Raw genomic sequence first — 20,014 nt, 5'->3', positions numbered from 1 at the left:
TAGCTAAAAAATTTTCATTCAGCCAGTCATGCATGCTTTTGAACTTCTTTTTCCTGTGTTTCGATAATCTCCCGGCAAGGTGTTTGTTTTGCTCAAAAGAAACAACTGCCAAAGACTCGTTTGCTTGAAATGCGCTGGTTGTTCTGTCATTTGTTCTGCCAAAATTCAAGTTTTTCTGGGTACGCAATCTTGGTCCACGCACTGTTTTGCAGACGCAAGTTCCAGTAGCTTCAATTGCATCATATTTTTAATGAAAATGAACATGATCCCCAACTATGAGGCCGTTATAGAGTGGTCTAACCTGCTTCAAAATAATACTCACTTACCTCTACCATTAAAGAAGAATGATGCTACTATCATCTTTTCCAACTGAAGGAAATGCTTTCTTCAATTTCAATGTATAAATGGTGATACTCTCTAATCTGTTACAACTCGAACAGCTGGTCCATAAAAGGCAATAAGAGGAGCACAATTTAAGAGGAGCTTTTCCAAAAAGCAGATCGAAATTGTCTAAAAATTTTGCACAAAACTGTAGTCTGGAACAGCACCAAGCTACTTTAATTTACATGTGAAAATATGTACAGCATCAGATCAGAGATGTTTACATGAACAAGGAAAACCAAGTCTATTTCTTCAAATTGCTTAATTACAAAACTATAAGCGTGTAACTAATCATCCCACTAACAGTTAATTATATACTGCTTCCTGGTTATTGCCCAACCACTGAGCATCAAAATCAAAATATAACAGGACTGTCCATCATCGGAATTACATGCTGCCAGTGCATTAGTCCAAGAGATACTCCAGAGAAATTTCTCCTTTAGGCCTGGAAAGAAGAAAATCATGTCTAAGTAATAGAAAGACAAGCAGTCTTTTAATCCGGCAAATAGCCAAACAATGGCAAACCATGAAATGAAAATGCGACTACTCGGAATCAGTCATTTAGTTGTATCAACCATGTGAAAAAAACAAAGAAAATTAAAAAGAAAAAAAAACTGCGCTTGTAAATCATAGGGCCAGTAAAGAAGGAGAAACAAAAACAATAATCACAGCCCTCTTCATTAAAAGAACAAATTGAGAATTCACTATAGCAATATCATGATGATTACTGAGACTACTATTTTTTTTTTCTTTGTTTTTTTTTTGTTTGAATTAAATTACATGAAACGCTCGCTGACCAGCAGCTTACAACCCATATTTGAACCAGTTTCATTTATTTGGTGCCATCCCTGACCTCTTTATAGATAAAACCATGACCAGTTCACTCATGTCCTTGGCATTCGCCATAGGGCCAATTACATTCCATGTCGCTACTCCACTTATGGCTCATACTAGATCCCGTATGCTTTCAGCTTCTAAAAGAGGAAAATTTTAACCTTCTTGTTGGATAGAACTAAAGTCAGATAACGGCTGGCAATTAGATTAACAGATTTCAACCCTGTGGTTGATTTGCCTGTGAGGATAGAATCAATGAACAAGCATAAATTCTTAATTATCAGGCAATCATACCTACTACAAGCGATCTACTCTGGTATCCAGCTAACAGCCAAATCTTGTTGGGGTACAAAGACCAAAAACAACTTTTAGAACCTTCGTTTAGAAATAGAAGGAAATATTATACAGTCTAGTTTTACAATTGACAAGTCATATGTGAGGATTTCTAACCTTAGATGGAAATTACAGAAGGCAGATTTCTAGAATTAAGTGGGCCATGGCTCTTCAAGGCCCATATGTAAAGTTGATCCTGGTTGGTGCCAACAGCCTGTCAGGACCGAATATCAGGTAAATTAGCTTCATTATTTGACAAAATATACAGTTTATAAATTTTTTTCATGAATATAATCTTATCAACATCCACAGCCTTGTTAAGGCAAAACTTCATGCTGTGAGAAAACCACAATCTAAATTTTGTTTCAATCATGGCAACATAGAAATCTATGTCGATTCCAAGAAATGACCAACAGTAATAAAGACATCAATCAATAATTCAGGTTTCATATCTAGGCCCAAAATTGTACTTCAGCTTTACAAGTCTGGCTACAGAAGAAAAACTCCTTCGAAGATTGAGAACTCGTATCAATTTAAGATCCAAAAGGAAGGCAACCTGAACTTTCCTGCTTAGACAGGACAAAGGAGTCAGATATTACCCAGGTCAATGCAATTCTTATACTTTCCAGAATCAAGTGCAAAGAAAAAGGAAGACACTAAAGCCAAGTAAAGAAAAGTAAAATAATAACTCAGGGTTTGAGATTCAATCTAGTATTCTCATTGATCCAAGGCAATTGTTAATTGATCAGAAGTGGTCCACCAAGCTTTTGAATATCTGGAAAAGACCAGAAGGATCTGACACAATCTCATTACTATGCTTTTTTTTTTTTTTTTTTTGGTGTAAGTGGGAGGTCTTGAACCCAGGACCTCCAACTTCAAGACCTCCAACTTACAATCCCTCCTACCTTACCACCCAACCCAACCCTTCCCTCCAATCTCGTTCCTATGTAGTCACAAGTTGCAGCTAATATTCCTAATTCACAAATGAAGAATTAGTCAAAAATCACTGCAATGAAAAAGTAGATTAAGCACAAGCACACAATTAGATTAAGCAGAAGCAAACAATTGGGTACAAGGAACTGCACAACACAGGTCCTTGTATATCCACATGGGAGGAGTATTTGAGAAATTTGAAATAGAAAACTACCTGTTATTACATGTCCTAGTTGGACTTTTTGCCAGTCAGGATCTGAGATATCTGGAGTCCCCTGCTGAAAGCTTCATTGAACAGCATCCTTGTCTGCATCGACTCTAGTCCAGGCATCCATGACACAATTGCCAGAGGAACCATAACAATTAACCCAAATATCATATCATACAGACGAGCCAAGGAGACTAGAGTCTCCCAAACTACTGTGGATTGCAGAAAAGGCCTGAGAACTTGAGCAATTTGTATTATGCCCCATCCCGTGGGTATAAATGCCAAGAGACTCGAGATAAGATCAAGAAATGTAAAGCCAGTGAACTTGAGCAACAGAAAGATCACAAGTACAATAAGCACAATAACAACCAACTGAACCAGTCGATAGTAGATATGCTTCTTTGCAGCATACTTTTCCTGAGCATATCCTATGACAATATAGATTGCAACTGCCACAACCATGTAGATCCAAGACAGCAAATACACAGCAATACTTTTGTTCTTACCAGTAATGTTCAAGTGGTAAACAATTCCGTACTGGAAAAAGAAGAAACGAAGATCTAAAATAATCTCCAGTAATTTTCCCCAAAGACCAGTTGTCCTCAAGTGCTCCTGCTCCTCGTACCACCATGTTTCCCAGCTGAGATCTGCTTTTATGAAAACTCCTCTATTATACCATAGCCATTTCATGAAATCATCGAAGTCGTAGACAGTTTTCAACCAATCAAAACCAGAAGGATTGAAGATAAAGGGTGACATCATCCACGATACAACAAGGAACCAACTTGAGATGGTCATTGCAATGTAAACAAAGGTATTTGAAGCCAAAGGACTATGTGAGGCGTACACTATGAGAATCACTCCAAGCTCAATTGCTTTCACAAAATGGCTGCGAGCATATAATCTATAGTTCTCTGCAAAGCTTTTATGTTGCACAACAAAACCACGTCCAGTAGCCCTGTACTTGGCACCTCCATGAAGAATGGTCCGACCAAAATAATGTGCACGTGTTCCAAGTGAGAATGTGTAAAACAGTGAAGCAAGCTGCAGTTGCATTGTTACAAAATCCCAAATAGCAGGAAGGAACCCATGTTCTAGAGAATTTTCCACAATCATTGGGAGGGCAGTGAAAATACCAATTTGGATGATGAACTGTTGATTCAAGATTGCACCAAGCGCTTTATTGTCACTCGCTTCCTTGGCACTGTTTTCAACACCACTGAGAGCAAGATAAAGGCGTCCCCAAAGAAAAGTGTAGACCATGAGGACCACCATCATGGTGTTGAAGAAGTATCCGACAGTACTATAAAAGAACGAAAGCATACGAAAGAAATCTAGCCGATGACCCAACCTGTATACATCTCTACTCAAGACCTGCTCACCATTGCCGCTAGCAACCTTTGCCTCAAACATGGATATCTGATTTAATCCAACATCCCTTCCCTTACCCACCTGTATGTACTCATGGTGGGTCACATTGCCACCTCGCAACGTGCAATTGAATCCCGCATATATGTCCTCACTAATATTGATCACTTTAGAAGCTTTGCTTATGCCACCTCGAGTCAAAAACCAGAATCTGTCAAAGACATCAGGATGACCGTAGTGCATCCGAACCTTCAAAGGATTTGCCAGAACTCGTTGCCCCAGAGTTACAAAACTCATTTCTTGAGCAGACATGAACCAAGCAAGAGATGACACAGAACCAGTAAAAATATTTTCACGAATTCCGAGAATTGTGGGCCTCCTGATACCATGATAGGATTTAAACTCCTCCAGTAAATTCCGCATCTTCAATGCCTCCTCAAAATAATTATCTTGGTTCATATCTATGGTCTGAATAGCATCACCGCGAGTAAAAATGATGGCATGGTTCTGGTTCTCTGGTTTACCTTCACCCAGCTTCAATGGACCAGGCAACTTGATACGGTAAATTTCAACCTCTCTCTTTAGTTGTTGATCATACTTCACCAAGACAGAGTAATATTCCACCTCTTCCCTTCCCAGGTAAACCTCGTCAACATAAGCTACTCGAAGGGCCTCATTATTTTTCATCAAGTTGAAAATATCTTCAGCACGAGGATCACCCTTTCCCTTATGATGCCCATACATCTGGCAGGCAACAACATAAGTGAATTTCATCATAGCACTGCCAAACTCGTGACCTTTGAAAAGAAGGCTCACACTGCTACTTGCTCGGCCAAGAGTTTGAGAAGTTGATGCCGTGTGAGAATCTAGTCCCTCCAAACCGCTGTTCTGCTGCAGTGAAGCAAGATAAGCATTTCCGTCCGATCCCTGCCTTATATCCAACTCAGACGCAGTATCAAGGAAGGCAAGCATTTTCAGTGCCCTATAGTAGTACATCATCCCTCTCACTGTACGAGACAATGTCTGGCCTCTGTGTGATGCCCACAGTCGGAGATCCCTCACCTTTGTGGTCCAAATCTCATCATCATTTTCCATACCTTCCCTGCGCATCCTCTCCAGAAAATTTGTCCACTCATCTTCATAAATCTTCTGCAAATAAAATAAGGTTGAGATGCCATCTTCATTGGGACTTCTAAGCATTTCTTTACCATACAACACATCTTCATCATAGTAAGGAGTCAAGACACTGAAGGCCATCATCTTCTCAACTTGCGGAGCTCGTGGCATGTTCATAAATAACGAATTACTAAAGAAAGCAATGCGTCTCCTCGACTCAAGATTTCTTGGGACATTGTGCATTGAATCTTTAGATGTAAGTATTGTCTGCAAACGTCTTAGCTGCCTATAGAAGAAAATGTCTCCAGCTTCAGGAAATTCCAGAGCATTTTCAAAAAGTTGTCCATCAGCAGATGATGCAGGATTTAGAGGTGCTAAACCTTCCTGTTTCAACAGTGCAACAGATTTCTTCATCCGTGGAAATTCTCGAACAGAAAGCTCATACAAGTACTGCATTACATTCACTATCTTTGTCATGTTCTTCTGAGGCATGAGCAAAAGATGGATGAGAGATATCAACTGTTCATGAATCTTGGGGAAAACAGATGTCTTGTATGTCGCTGCGAACTTTTCAAAATGAATGCTTTCATCAATGCCAGTGAACAGATTAGTGACTATTGAATGCTCTTCTGTGCCATATTTAATAATAACGTCACAAAGCAAATATTTGATGCTATCATACACCTCAATTACAGCACAGCGTCTGTACTCATTCTTGCAAATCCTATACCATACCCATCTATCTGGCGCATCCTCCAGTTCTGTTGCATGACTGAGAGCAAGCAAGAGCTCATTGCAGAGAAGAGCACAGGGCCATCGAATAACCTTAATGTTCCAACAATTAGGAGGCAGTTCCATTAGCTCCACTTCCTGGTCACTGACCAGGTCTTCCTCTCTCAAAGTAATTATCATTTCATTCCACAGCAATGCAAACCTAGTTGCTTCCACCTGGCTAGATTCCATCTTCTTGTATGGCTGGCCAAGGCCATACCGCAGCTTCAGTCTATGCAGTGCATCCCGCAGTTTGTGTACCAGTGTTGCTTTCGAGCCTGTGGTGTGATCCTCAGGCATTAGATTAAATTGCAATGCGCTTGCAAAGAACTGGAATCGAAGCCTCAGCTGTTGAATGTTTCGGATCTCGCCTATATGAGAAAACAATCCAATAACTCCCCCGACAATAGAGGAGAATATTGAATACCAAACTAACAAATCCATTAAATATATCAAAATAACAGGAACCCACAACATAATTACAGCCGTTCTATTGGTGCTACCAAAAAATTGATGCCACCTGTATGTTCCATGCATCTTCAGAAGAGCCTTTGTTGGAGCAACCAGGGGCTTGATCTGAAGAAAGTAACTGAACAAGAATTTTGAAAGCAGCACAAGAATCCAAAATATCGTGTACTTTATGTTACTAACAAGTCCTTCCCTGAGCCCCCGACCGACAAATATTGGGGTATAAAACCACCATCTTAACCAGCGAAAGATAGTCCAATCCACTTCCTCGAGTAAATTTCGAATCCATGGAAGAATGAAAAGAACCAGAGCCAACAACTCAGGAATGACGTAGACTAAAGCAACCTTCAGAAATGTCAATATTCTCTGGTTTGCTCCATATGACCACCTGCCATCAGAATTTTTTTGGCTCCAAATCCTCCCATAAAACACCCCAAACACAACGGTCCACGTGAGAGCATCTAACCCTTTTAACACCATTCTCACGCCAATCCATATCGTGTCCCTTGAGACTAAACTGTACTGCGTCCCAGCATCAAGAATTGCTTGAACAAATCTCAAGGCTGCCCAAGTAATGAATATTGTAAGCAGCTGCACCTGCAGATCCCTACTCTCCAAGGCTTGCCATGGATACTTGCTTCGCTCCCAGGCAACAAGCATAGCAGCCTGAAAGAACAAAATTAGCATCACCCACAACCTATCAAAACTCCTAAAAACATTCCAGAAAGTTCTTTGCTCCACAAATCCTGTCTTCCCTACTCTCTCGCCACCACTAACCAAAAGAAAATTACTCGACAAATCAATAGGCCATTTCAGTCTCTTAAAGCACTTTCTACTCCAAAAGTACTCGTTAATATCATCATAATTCCTCCAAGCAGAATGTGGGGCAGCCCCATTTCTGCTCCTCGCAACTTCACCCTTAATTGCAGTGTAAATAGGTGTAACAATATAATTCAAGAAACCATATTGACCACAAGTCGAGGGAACATACGGCTGTCCAGTATTTTCATCAATATGCCCATCAAGAATGTGATTTAACTCCCCAGCCATGTTATGATAAATATAACACAAACATTCCGGCGTAAAGCGGAGGTTCGCCGCCTCGCCCCAAATCAACAAGTAGAGGCTTACATACAAGAGTTCCCGGCGGAGAAGGGCAGAGTTCCGGCGTTTCGGAAGCCGAACCTGAGACCTTTTACGCAAATAAGAGCACCATGAGGTGTAATTCTTGAGCAACTTCTGACTAAAGCGGCGGAGTACATCAAAATCAAGGCGATCGACGCTTGCTGGGGGAGGTTGGAGGCGCATTTGGGAGTTTGCCAAGTGAAGCACCAAGTGCTCTCTTTGGTTCTTCACGTTGTCCCCTTGGAACCCGAAGAAGAACCCCAGCCAGTCCACGATATCCATGGAATCATTCCACGGCATAAAGGACGGCACCTTGAGGTCCTCAGTGGCGCGCAGGGCGGCTACGGCGGCCCGTACCTCTGGGTACCGGAGAGAAGGATGGCCAGTCCAGAGATTATGAATGGGAATTATGTTATATGGCTCCTGCTGCTGTAAGGGAGGTCGAGGCGGCGCGTCAAGTGTCCCGCGGCCGGGCGTAGCTTGAGGACGCTGCCTTAAATTCATAGCATCAGCTTCTTCAGGATATTCAAGCAAATGGGTTCTTCAGAAATTGTTGCTTTAGCCACTGGAGTTGTTGTTGAGCTTCAAAAGACCGAAGTAACAGTCAGAAATAAAGTGATAAAGAATCGCTCGCATTTATTAGTATATACTACAAAAGAATATTAAAGTGATTGAGGAGTAAAAGAAAGAACAAACAAAAGGGACAATGGAAGAAAAAGTGGTAGTAACCTCTTTGCCTTTTCTTGACTGACTGAAGATGAGCTTATCAGTAGGGGTGGCCGTGGAGGTTGGGTTACTATCTATCATGGGAATGTCTCTAATTCGCTGGTGGGATGTTGGCCACGCGCTATAGGATTGCGAGTGGGAAGTACGTGGTTACTGGGATACTGAAAAGCGGGCTTTCCGAAGTGTAAGTTACAGTAGAGACTGGATAAACCGATCAGTAATGAATGCCAATTCAAATAATGGGAGAGATTTTGGGAATGATCTTCAAAGGAGGGAATTGGAAACATTAATAACATTTTTACACGTGCCCTTTCAGTTACTGTGGATTGGAAAGCTATCATCTATTTATTGCAGAATAAAACAAATTTTAGCGAAAATCTCAAATCATGGGGGATCTATTACGCTGGGAATGATCTTCATAGATAAATATGATTCTGAGAGTAATTAATCAATAGATAATTTCGGTGGGGTAAGATTAGGCTGCGGATGATTTGAGGTTATTCATGTGTTTTTGCTTTTCACTGCTCTTCTTTCACCCAAGTTGCGTTGCGTCTCGTTTTAAATAATAGTAGCGAATCAATTTACAAGCACTTTTCTCGTTAAGCAGTATTTTAACATTTTTCATCAAATAAATGAATATACGGTTAATATCCTTTTCTTAAGTTTATTAACATATTTTACAGATATGCAAATGAGTCGAATTTAATCGAGTAGTTCGTGAGTTTGTTCAGCCAATATTTGAGTGAAACTCGAACCTAATACATGAAAGTCAAAAATTCATCGAACTCGATCAAATTTCACGTATATATGTTTTCTATTTGCTAGTATAAAATGTCTATTTTGTCATTTATTTAAAATTATATAAAATATTAATTTATATTTCTAAAATTTGATTAAGTTTGATTAAACTTAATTGAGTTTGAGTTAAACTCGATTGAATTTGATTTGCATGAACTCCGGCTTCAACTCAAGTAAAGTAAAACAAAATCCAACTCAAGTTTGATTTTGAGCTCAACAGGTTCGAGTCTAAATTTTTTAACTCGAATCAAAAACTTAAAAGAGTGCACTAGTCAAACTTGATTCGACTTGATTGCACTTTCTAATATTTTATTCCAAAAAAAGTTAATAATGTTTGAATTTATACTGACGAGGATAATTTGAATGTGCTAACGTTAGAGTAGCACATTAGAGGTGTGGAAAAGCTAGGATGACGTTATGAGTTAAGGGTAAAGGAACATCGCAATAATTTATCACTGATTTTCTAAGTTATTGCAAAGCAATTGGATTGGTTTGTTTGAAATTCTTTTTATTATTCGCAAAATATGCTTATTTTTTATTTTTTATTTTGTATACATTACATCAAAAAAGAGTCACAATAAATAATATTCATTGTATTTGGATAGGAAATTATTTGAAATAATTATTGTAACACACTAAATAATTATCTTTTGTGATGTAAACAAATAATTTTCAGCTATTATTTGGCTATCCAAACACACTAAATAAAAAACTTTCAAAAAACTTTTGATGCAAACAAGCTCTAATAATCCTTTTACCTTTAAAAAAAATAATGCGCTCGAAATTACACCATCTTAGATATTGAAGTCACGTGTTTATCATATTCAGTAACAAAAGTTTTATTTGAGGTATTATTTTAAATAATTATTATAATATTTTTTAGATATGATATATTTGAGACAAAATTACTTAAAAAGATAAAAAAATAAATTAAAAACATATTTATAATACAGTCAAATAAGTAATTTTTTCAAATAATCTCTTGTCCAAACAAATCAAGAGGGGAAAAAAAAAAACAAATACAGTAACAAAGCACGTGAACTTTTACATACTTGCGCACTGCAGCTTGCCGTCTTGGGAGTCGTGTGAAGAAATATGCCTGCATTGATTGCTGAGTCAAGCATGGTTGCGAGTGCAAGACAAACGCAAGCCCAAGAAGACTCGAGAGCCGGTGAAGATAGAGACACGTGCACCAAACTATTACTACATCTGGATGCTTTTAATTGGAAAAAGAAACAAAAACAAAAAGATCATTAGACTGTGGATTAATAAAACTTAAAAAGCGGGAGCACGAGTTTATCAAAAGAAAAAGCTTTTAGTTGATATGGGTAAATCAAAATAAAGTCGTCGGACACATGTACCCAACCAATTAGTGCTTAATTATTTCTTCAAATTAAAATTTAGCCAACAACAACTTTTCTCAGTCAAAGGTTAACATTAATAATAGTTAAAAGTAACTTTTGTTTTTTTTAAAAAAAAAGTCTTTGATTGTATGATAAAAAGATTTTGTAAAAACACTACATAATAACTTTTTCACCTCACAAAATGCGTGTATTCAATTAAAAAGTACTCCACTGCTATTACAGAAGAATTTTCATTAAAATACCATATAATCGTCTTGTATGAAAGTACTTGTAACTATCTTCAGAAGAGCTGACGTAAAAAAATTTCTTTTTAATTCTAGATCACATCCACTAGTAAGAGAATTTACAAAATTATTCAAAAAGCCAATTTTAAAAAGGAATTAAGTGCACGCAATATGAATGGTCCGTGACCCTCTGATAATCTTTGCAACTTGTTTGATTCGTTTTTTAGTGTGGAATCCACCGCACGCTGCCAAACTGGACCCTTCACGTGACTGGAGAATATACTGCCATTTTTGTTCCCTTGGCGACTGGTGATCGTATAAAAAATTCAATACCAAAATTAATACCGTGTTAAGCAAAATTCTCATTTAAATTGTTATTTTTAAAAATTTTTGTAAAAACAAATATACTATAACAATTTGATATACATGAAAGGGTAAAAAACAAAAAAGTCCCCTGTGATAAATCTAATATACAGAAAAATCCCTCGTGGTTTCAAAATATACAATACAACATCCCGTACTTTGAACTAAATTGTAAAGATGACGGAATCTGTTAAACTTTAACGGAAATGGACAAAATGACAAAAATGCCCTGATATAATTAAGCGAAAGGCAATTCAAAAAAATGATTTGTTTTATTCTCTAGATAGAGAGAATTGAGATTTAAGGGATAGAACATGTATATTTATTAAAAATTTGATATAAAAATTTTTTTTTATGTTCCAATAAGTCATTTCCGTTAAATTTAACGGATTCCGTCACCTTTACAATTTAGTTCAAAGTACGGGGTGTAGTGTTATATATTTTGAAATTACGGGAGACTTTTCTGTGTATTAGGTTTACTACAGGGGACTTTTTTGTATTTTACCCTACATGAAAAAAAAATGATTGAAAATGAATTTACAAGAAATATAAGAATTTTTCGACAAAAAATCACAGTCCATTTAGGCATTACTCTTCCAGCATGAACTTTGGCTCTCATGCTTAGTTGTGCTAGATGTAAGATATGATCCCTTGGTACCTTATGTATAAATGAGATAGGAAGAGTCAAATAATTTACAATTACTAGGCTTTTTTCTTGTAAAACTTCAAATAATTTGGATCTTTGGATCTCATAATTGTCTTTATTACTTGCTTGATTACAGTTTTTCTTATTCTGCATGTTAATCAATTATGTGTCCTTTATCTTCTAAGTTTTTTCTCAAAAGAATGATGATTCGGTTGAAATTTTCTTCTTAATACAGTAATAGTACCATACGTTTTGTTTCATACGAACTTTTTTTTCCTAATTTTTAATTAAAATTTTAAATAATAAATAATTTTATAATTTGCTTTTCTCAAGGTCCATGAATTAACACCCGTTGATGAAAGAATTACACTGTCAAGAACCCCAAACAACTACAGTGAGAATTCAACTCTACCGAACCATCCCAGTTTGTTCTGTACCAACTGCTTTGTATCTAGCTAAAAACAAGATGTAACCACACTAATAATTAATTGAAGATTGTTAATCCAGTTCTTAAAAGGTAGATGAAAGATTATTCGAAAAAAACTTTCTAAATTTTTTATGACGTGACACAAATGATATTAAAGTGATAATGATTGAAAAATAAAATGATAATGAAAAAATGTTATGACGTAAGAAAAACAACTTGTTTCCGAGCAGCTGGCTATCGAAAAACAGTAAATGTACAGTGGCTAATTTCTCTTTTTCATCACGAGTGATGATGAAACAGATAAACCAAAAAAACAAAGATGATCGGGCTTGTTTCGATTGTATGTTATTTAGGATATTTTTACTGTAGCACTTTTTATGATGTGATATATGTGAGATAAAAAGATAATTAAAAAAATAAAAAAATATATTAAAAATTGTAATGATGATGTAAACAAATAAAATTGAGAAAATAATGCTTAATCCAAACAAACCCTCATTTGGATATAAATTATTTGAGATATTTTTACTGTAATATTTTTTGTGATATGATATATATGAGATAAAAAAATAATTAAAAAGATAAAAAAATATATTAAAAATTATAATAATGATATAAGTAAATATATTTGAACAAATAATCTCCCGTCCAAACACACTAAAGAAAAAGAGAAACAGATACACCAAAAATTCCACATTACACGTCGCACCAAGACGTCCAACGGCTGAGTGAACTGGCGAACTGCTTATCTTTCCACTGACTCATCGCATTGCAATTTACAGACGCCACGGAACTCCGGAACCACACTCGGGACGCCCTGCGTTCTCGCACGCTCCTCACTCGCAGTTGCCCACGTAATCCCAGCTCTCGCCGCCAAATGTTACTCCCTCCGTCTCACTTTGATAGTCCTGTTTTTTTTTTCATACAGTTTAAAAAAAAGTAGTTAACTTTGTTGGAACACTCAATTTAGGTAGCTATTTTTCTAAAATATCTTCACATTAATTAAAGTACAATTTTATGAAAATTTAAATTAATGGTAAAATAAGAATTAACTCTTATTAATGGGGTAGATTTATAGTAACAACATCTTACATTGAATAAGGGTATTTTAGAAAAATTAAAATACAACTACATTATTCAATTGGAAAGTGGACTATAATTTAGGACAGACGAAAAAAGAAAACAGGACTATCAAAGTGGGACGGAGGGAGTAATTAATCTCCCTTGGTTGGCGTATACCATACTGTATCATATCACTACTGTTAAAGATCACCGTGGGAAGGCCGCTCTTAGGCACCAAGCGACTGGTGAAGGCAAAATTTGACACTCCAGCAACCATATACGAATAACAACTGTTGTGCCAAAATACTACTAATATTACAAATTTTATTATCTGTGTTGGTAAATTTGTTGTAAGAGCAAACTGGCAAAATTTGGACAAGTTTTATAAGTAACTCTCATGTCAATCTATGCTGAAACATGCTAATTATTGACAGTTGATCCAGCAGTACATCACCAGAAATCCTTGCAAGAACAGGAGCCATCTTTAAAATGGTGAAAGCGAAGCTTGTCTCGAACACAAATTTCTCTTTTGGATACTAATGAAATGTACTTGATAGCCATGTGGCAATCCTCGCAGATTCGCAAGTTTTTCACAATTCGAATAGGAACCCCCTGCCTTGTTTTCAAGAGTCCGAAAGCTACAGCAAACTTCTCGCTGTGGTATCTAAGAGCACATTCCTTCTCTTCTTCCTCTAACTCGTGCATAATAGCTTCAGAAACTGGTACATAACCTGCTGCCTTGATCTGCTGAACCAATTCATCCAAGAACTGAAGTATCGCCATGCTCTCAGGGTGAGGCATGCCACCTGTGCTAAAAAGATGTGCCTTCTGATCAATCTCTATGACGCTGTAACCAGCTGGTTTCTTCAACTCTTTACTTATCGCGGCATTTCTAACCATTTCAACACGTTCCATCTGTCCAGCCAACGCATACATATTTGAAAGCAAAACGTAGTGTCCTGCATTGTCAGGTTCCGCAGCAAAAAGATTATCAGCAACTTCTACACCAAGATCATAATTTTTGTGCAATTTGCAAGCCCCAAGCATGGCAGTCCAAACTGCCGGTGCTGGCTGGACAGGAAACAGATCCTTTATATAGTGATATGCTTCACTGAGCAAACCCATCCTCCCAAACATATCAACCATGCAAACATGATGCTCTGTGCCCGGCATCATACCATAATTCTTCATGATAGCAAATGCCTCACGGCCCGCCTGGACTAGCCCAGCGTGAGCACATGCAGACAATACAGCAACAAAAGTAATTTCATTTGGATAGATTCCCTGATTTATCATCAGTCGAAATAAATCAATAGCTTCTTTACCGAAACCATGCATTCCATAACCTGAGATCATGGCAGTCCAAGCCATGACATTGGGCTCATCCATTAGCTCAAAAACTCCCTGAGCTTTCCTCACATTCCCACACTTGGCATACATATTAATCAGTGCAGTACCAAGAACCACGTCTAAACTAATCGGATTGCTCTTCACATAATCATGAACCCAGCTTCCCAATTCAAGTGCCCCCGTGTCCGCGCAAGCTGATAACACACTTACAAGAGTAGCAGAATCAAACTGAACACCTAACTCTCTCATTTTAGCAAACAGCATGATTGCTTCATCCGCAAATCCATTCTGTTCATAACCTGAAATCATAGAATTCCACGAGACAATACTCTTCTGGGGCATTTCATCGAACATCTTCCTCGCAAATTTTAATTCCCTAATTTTAGCGTAAAAACTCACTAATGCAGCTTCAACAAATTGATCCAAACTGAACCCATTAGTCAAAATGTGGCAATGAACAACTCTACCAGTTCTCGGGTCCTGTAATTGAGCGCAAGCCTTAATCACAGAAGTATATGTGTAGTTAGTAGGGGAGATGTTACGCGCAAGCATGTGGCGATAGAAGAGGACGGTTTGGAGTGGGAAGTGGAATTTTGAGGCGGCGGTGATGAGGGAAGAGAGGAGAAAACCGTCAACAGTTGGGGCACAGAGGAAGAGCTTCTGGGCGTACAGGATGGCGCCAGAACTGATGGCTGAGGTGGCGAGCTTAGTCAGCAGCGGGAGATGGTGGTTCCGGCCGGTGGTGATGATGTGGGCATGGACTTGTTTGAGGAGTTTGAGATGCGAGCCGGCTCTAAGAAGGATTTGGTACGGTGAAGTCTGTGCCAGTGTTCTGTTTCCATTGAAGCCAAAAGTGTCTGGTTGCTGAGAAAGCTTTGCATTCATCAAGCAAAGACGGACAGATTACTAGCATGAAAGTCTCTCTTCATGCATTCTCCCACCAAGACTTTCAATTGAATTCCGGAAGGCTGATGCAGTACATATTCTTTTAATGTATACTAGTACCATTTTAGGATCTCTCTTTAACTTGAACATGTTCTTTTTGCTTCTTCAAGAACTCATCAAATCCGGCTCAGAGTCTCCAAATTCCTATTTGTGTAGCTTTGCATTTTATTCTCCAAATGTGTTGTAGTAGGGATAAACAGTGGAATAGGCGATTGATACGGTAATTCATGAATACACAATTAGCTACATCTAGCTCGGTACTGAAAATATGAATTAACTTGGTGCTGTTGGATTAATTTCTGGATGGTATTAGGTGTTACTTTAGCAATTTATTCTTCTTTGTCTATGTATTTTTATGTATATTTACATCATAGATTTTAATTTTTTATTTGTTAAAAGTGTATATTGTGTATGCTAATCCTAAATATTGTAAGAACACAGCATTATAAGAAGTAAAGCGGCCAGATACAACTACACCAAGCCATAATTTATGCAAGCTGTCGTAGTTTAATATTCTAAGTAGTAGGTGAAATCAAAAGACAACTTCTCGGGTAAAGCAAGAAAGCATGTGAACTGGAAATCTCGTATCTTGTTGCTTCTGAATTGCATTAAACTAAAAGAAAGTACAATGAGAAAATGTTATATGGTCACTAAGCTCTAGTATTAGATTCGACATCAAAAATCTGTCTACAGGAACTGCCTCTTTCCAATCTCTCAGCTTCTTTTTGGCTCCTTGCCTGCTTCCCAGACTCTCGGACGACAAACTTGGCTTGTTTCTGATCAACGTTCACGGATAACTTGGCTTTTTTCTGATCAGCAACTTTGCTAGTAGATTATGGTCTTGTTTCTGTTCAATTACTTCATTCATTTCACTTTTTTCTGATGCCTGTAGATGTGATCAGTGTACATATGAGCTGTCATATTTAATGATTGAAGCATTGCCTCCCCTTGTTTGTTGAAGTTGAACACAGATAGCCCACCGTTATTTATGTCGACTGCACGGAACCTGAAAGAATGCAAAGCAGTTAACCCAGAACTGCTGAATGAGTCAAGTTACTCAAAACTGTTGTAAGGTAAAAATGCTATTAAAAGGGCAGGTAGTATCTTGCAAAATACAATAGACATGACATAAGAAGACATTTCACGCAAGATTGTGAGACATTATCCCCATCCTGCAAGGACTTTGGCTTGTAGAAATTCTATTTAGGAAGAATGATTGATACTACTAGTCACTTATACAAGGTGCAACACACTATTCAAGTTACTCTTGTCAAGTAATGAATACCTCTCTGGGCCTAGTCCAAGAGCAATGCAGATCAGCGCTCTCAACATTGATTTGTGCGTTACAACCAAAAAATTCTCTCCCTGTTTCACAAACCACACAGCCAAGAAAATTTCAGAAACATAATCAATGCAGTTCTCAGTGCAATAACTAGAAATGCACAGCAACTACAAGAATCTTACAGGTGTAAGTAAGATTTCTTTCCAAGCATCACTTGCTGTGTCCCAAAGTTTCCGAACTGGATAGACACCATTCACAATAAAATTTGCTGGATCTTCTCTCCATGTTGAATACTCCTTTGGATACATCCGCAAAGCATCCACTGCCTCCAGATACTAAATGTGATTTAGGAAAATGAAAAATATTGCAGAGGAATATATAGTGAAGCATTACATCAAGGTTATAAATGACTTGTATCTTATCTATGGACAAACTCGATTAATTCACAAATAGGAAAGGAATGAACGCGTCCAAAACAAAAGAAGACTGACCATTTTTCATCCCTTCGAGGAAAAATAGATGGGCCTCCTTCAGCGAATCAAGAAAAACCAAAGGCTGCTCCCTACCTTGCCATATAATTTCAGCTGTGGACTGCATTAGAGAGTGGCAATTAAGGAATAGGATCATCCACTGAAGCACACACAAAATACAAAACAAATCTTATTTTTTGGACCTTGGCACGTGATATTGGACTGGAGAAACATTGATCAAAGTGCGTATCAACTAATGCTTTCTTGCACCTCTCTGCTTGAGCTACTCCAGTTTCAGTCAAAGTGGAGAGATTTGAACTTCCCTAAAGCAACACAATGGCATTAGCTGATTAGAAATAGTGAATAGGCAATTATGCTGGAACAACAGTAAAGCAAATGATTTTTGTCATTAGGCCCTCAAATTGAATTTTACTAATACAACAAAGTATACCACATTCACATGAGATCAAGGATCTATAGCTACTGAGTTTTAAAGGATATACATGCACTGTATTCATGGTTGTTCTGTAAACTCCATCTACCATATATTTTTGCCAATCTTTTTCCCTCTATCATAAAGTTTGTTTCCTGTGATTATTGTTTGACATGTTTTCCTAAATTTAGAATTACAGTTGCAGCCTTGCAGCTAGATAGACTTTCATAAAATCTGAATTCTGCAACCTAGGTGCTACACCAAATAATCTCTGAACTTACAGGTTTAAAATTACCAAGAATTCTTAATTAAGACAGAACAAAACTTACTTTAATATAAATCAAATCGGTACAACTGATCCAGTAGTCTAGCAGATGGAGCAAAATGAGCTTAAGCAGAGGTAGAGAAGCCACGGAAGCAGGAGATAAAGTTAAAAGAAAAGTGGATTTTCAAATCAAGGCCAACAAACCTGAACTCTACCTTCTTCATTCCAAGTGCTGAGACCATGGCGAACAAGGGTAACCTTCTTGGGAGTAAACAATAATTTCTGAGTAAGGGATGTTGTTGCCTTTTCGAAGTCATATGCTCCACCAGTCAATGAAGCATCATTCCCAAATTTCTCTGTTAATCAAAGATCAGATTAAGACGAATTTTATGGTCATGCAAACTGGAAAGTCTGGAAAAGAGAAAAAGAACCAAGAGGAACAAACACAGGGGCATCAGAAGCCTCAGTTGACGAATGCAGAAAAGCAGCTGTGAATTCAGAATCTTGAATCCAAGGCACCGCAAATTTGAAGAGAGAACAAGAAAAGTTGAATGAGTTGGGATTACCAGTAGTAACATGCAGGTGTGGGCTCGAAGAAGAGCACTGAATCCGAACACTTGAACATGACTTGGGACGATGAAACTCGGTGGATACCTTGAAATCATCAAAAATTGAAGTGCTAGCAAAATGACTGGTGGTTATGAGTGCTCCTGTTCTACAACTCATCTTTCCCTACTGATCTTTCTCCAGGTGGAAGTGCTAGAATATTTAGTTAATTCTGTTAATGCCCTCCTAGGTAACACATCCCAGAAAGAAGAAGTGAAGGGACACAGGATAGATATTATGGCTGGCATGGTCCGTTTAACCATTTCAATAGGTGGCTGTATTGAATTTTTTGTGGTGGGAGTTTCATTTGGACTCCTTTTATTTTTGGTTAGGTCACTTGCGCTGCGTAACTGCAGAAAGCTGATTTTAGCGGGGTACCTTTAGCCATTGACAATTGTCATCGCTGCCTCGGTTTCTTTGGGATTTGACATGGACAAATTGGATATGCGGCGGGCAAGTGGTAGTTCTGGCCTTCCTTTCGGTCGGACTCACTAAGATAGAAAATTGACTGCCTTTTGTTTCGTTAGAAGCGAAATCTAGCCAGGACTCAATATGAGAAAATGGATGATTTGAAGCTCAAATTCCTTTTCCTTTATCAAAACATAATATGTTTTTATAGGCTTCGTTAATTAAATTAAAAAAAAAGAAGCTCAAATTTTCACTCTAGCAAGATCTTCTTTAATTATCATCATTCTTCACTTTTAGCATGAATTCTGCGGCCGAGAAAGTACATTAGTCTAAGATGTTTGCAGTTTATATTGGAACAGTAATAAAAACAAAAGATATGGATTGTTTTTTTTCTCAAAAAAAAAAATTTAAGTTTTTCGTGAATCTATTTTTAGTCACTCTTTTAATTTATCAAATCGTTACGATACATTTTTTTTATAAAAAAATTCAAAAAATAGCAATTCAATCGGGAGAGATTTTTCACCTTTTACTCTCCAAAACTCGATGGGGTGTACTCTAGGCGCAACCCAAGTTAGTATTGTGGATAATTTTTTTTATATACTGTTAGTATCAGTATAAAGTTTTTTTACACAAGCATATAATATGAATTCAAAATTAAAATTCAAATCATATACATATAACATATATCCAAGATTGCTATTGTAAGAAAATTACTATATTATCAATGCATAAAAGTTAATCCTAATATTATTGCCCTTACTGTTAAAAATGAAAATAATAATAATACTACAGGCCTGTTACTGGGTTTTTTTACAGCAGCTTTGCTGAGCCTGAATTCGGTCCATACCAAAGCTCCCAATTCGGCCCAAGATCGGCCCCGTTAAAATTTGCTGTGCTGGATCTAGGCCTGGCTTTCCCCCCAAGTGAACGATTTTTTCATTGTTTTTTTAAAAAAAAAATACCGGCAAAATATGAAGTACGTAACATACCATTTGTAAAAAAAGAAAGTAAAATGTTGACAACATTGGGCTTTTTCATTTTGCAAACCACGAAATTTAATACTTTTTTAAGTCAACTTTAGATTTTTAATGCTAATTCTCTCGTAACA

General features: G+C 37.5%; 3 protein-coding genes and 1 non-coding gene across 9 annotated transcripts; all 4 read right to left on the bottom strand.

The window, feature by feature from the left end:
• Positions 1–517: 517 nt before the first annotated feature.
• Positions 518–8,415, bottom strand: LOC113726019 (callose synthase 11-like). Of its 6 annotated transcripts, XR_011838988.1 has the most exons (5): positions 8,267–8,415; positions 2,696–8,119; positions 1,666–1,762; positions 1,510–1,552; positions 518–826 (listed from the first exon to the last, which is right to left on the bottom strand). XR_011838988.1 is itself a non-coding variant. In XM_072074368.1 (3 exons), the coding sequence occupies exon 2, from the start codon at positions 8,039–8,041 to the stop codon at positions 2,711–2,713; it is 5,331 nt and encodes a 1,776-aa protein (XP_071930469.1). In that variant the 5' UTR covers positions 8,042–8,119; positions 8,267–8,394; the 3' UTR covers positions 518–826; positions 2,696–2,710. The 6 variants fall into 6 exon arrangements, 2 of the variants coding, with proteins under 2 accessions (XP_071930469.1, XP_027105275.2); XR_011838987.1 differs by lacking the exon at positions 1,510–1,552; XR_003457460.2 differs by lacking the exon at positions 8,267–8,415 and having other exon boundaries at positions 2,696–8,210.
• LOC113728304 (small nucleolar RNA J33) lies at positions 4,988–5,067 on the bottom strand. Its single transcript, XR_003458033.1, has one exon. It is a non-coding gene; the product is annotated as a small nucleolar RNA J33 (small nucleolar RNA).
• A 5,025-nt stretch (positions 8,416–13,440) lies between the features above and the next one.
• LOC113726018 (pentatricopeptide repeat-containing protein At2g33760) lies at positions 13,441–15,672 on the bottom strand. Its single transcript, XM_027249473.2, has one exon. The coding sequence runs from the start codon at positions 15,380–15,382 to the stop codon at positions 13,598–13,600; it is 1,785 nt and encodes a 594-aa protein (XP_027105274.1). The 5' UTR covers positions 15,383–15,672; the 3' UTR covers positions 13,441–13,597.
• A 339-nt stretch (positions 15,673–16,011) lies between these two features.
• Positions 16,012–18,943, bottom strand: LOC113726016 (probable 2-carboxy-D-arabinitol-1-phosphatase). Its single transcript, XM_027249472.2, has 7 exons — positions 18,459–18,943; positions 18,097–18,248; positions 17,398–17,517; positions 17,216–17,315; positions 16,907–17,046; positions 16,728–16,807; positions 16,012–16,448 (listed from the first exon to the last, which is right to left on the bottom strand). The coding sequence occupies exons 1-7, from the start codon at positions 18,616–18,618 to the stop codon at positions 16,307–16,309; spliced, it is 894 nt and encodes a 297-aa protein (XP_027105273.1). The 5' UTR covers positions 18,619–18,943; the 3' UTR covers positions 16,012–16,306.
• Between the last annotated feature and the right edge of the window lie 1,071 nt (positions 18,944–20,014).

This window comes from Coffea arabica, chromosome 2c (assembly GCF_036785885.1).
Source record: "Coffea arabica cultivar ET-39 chromosome 2c, Coffea Arabica ET-39 HiFi, whole genome shotgun sequence".
NCBI lineage: Eukaryota > Viridiplantae > Streptophyta > Magnoliopsida > Gentianales > Rubiaceae > Coffea > Coffea arabica.
Note: the sequence above shows the minus strand (reverse complement) of the source record. Positions and strands in the feature narration are given on the sequence as shown.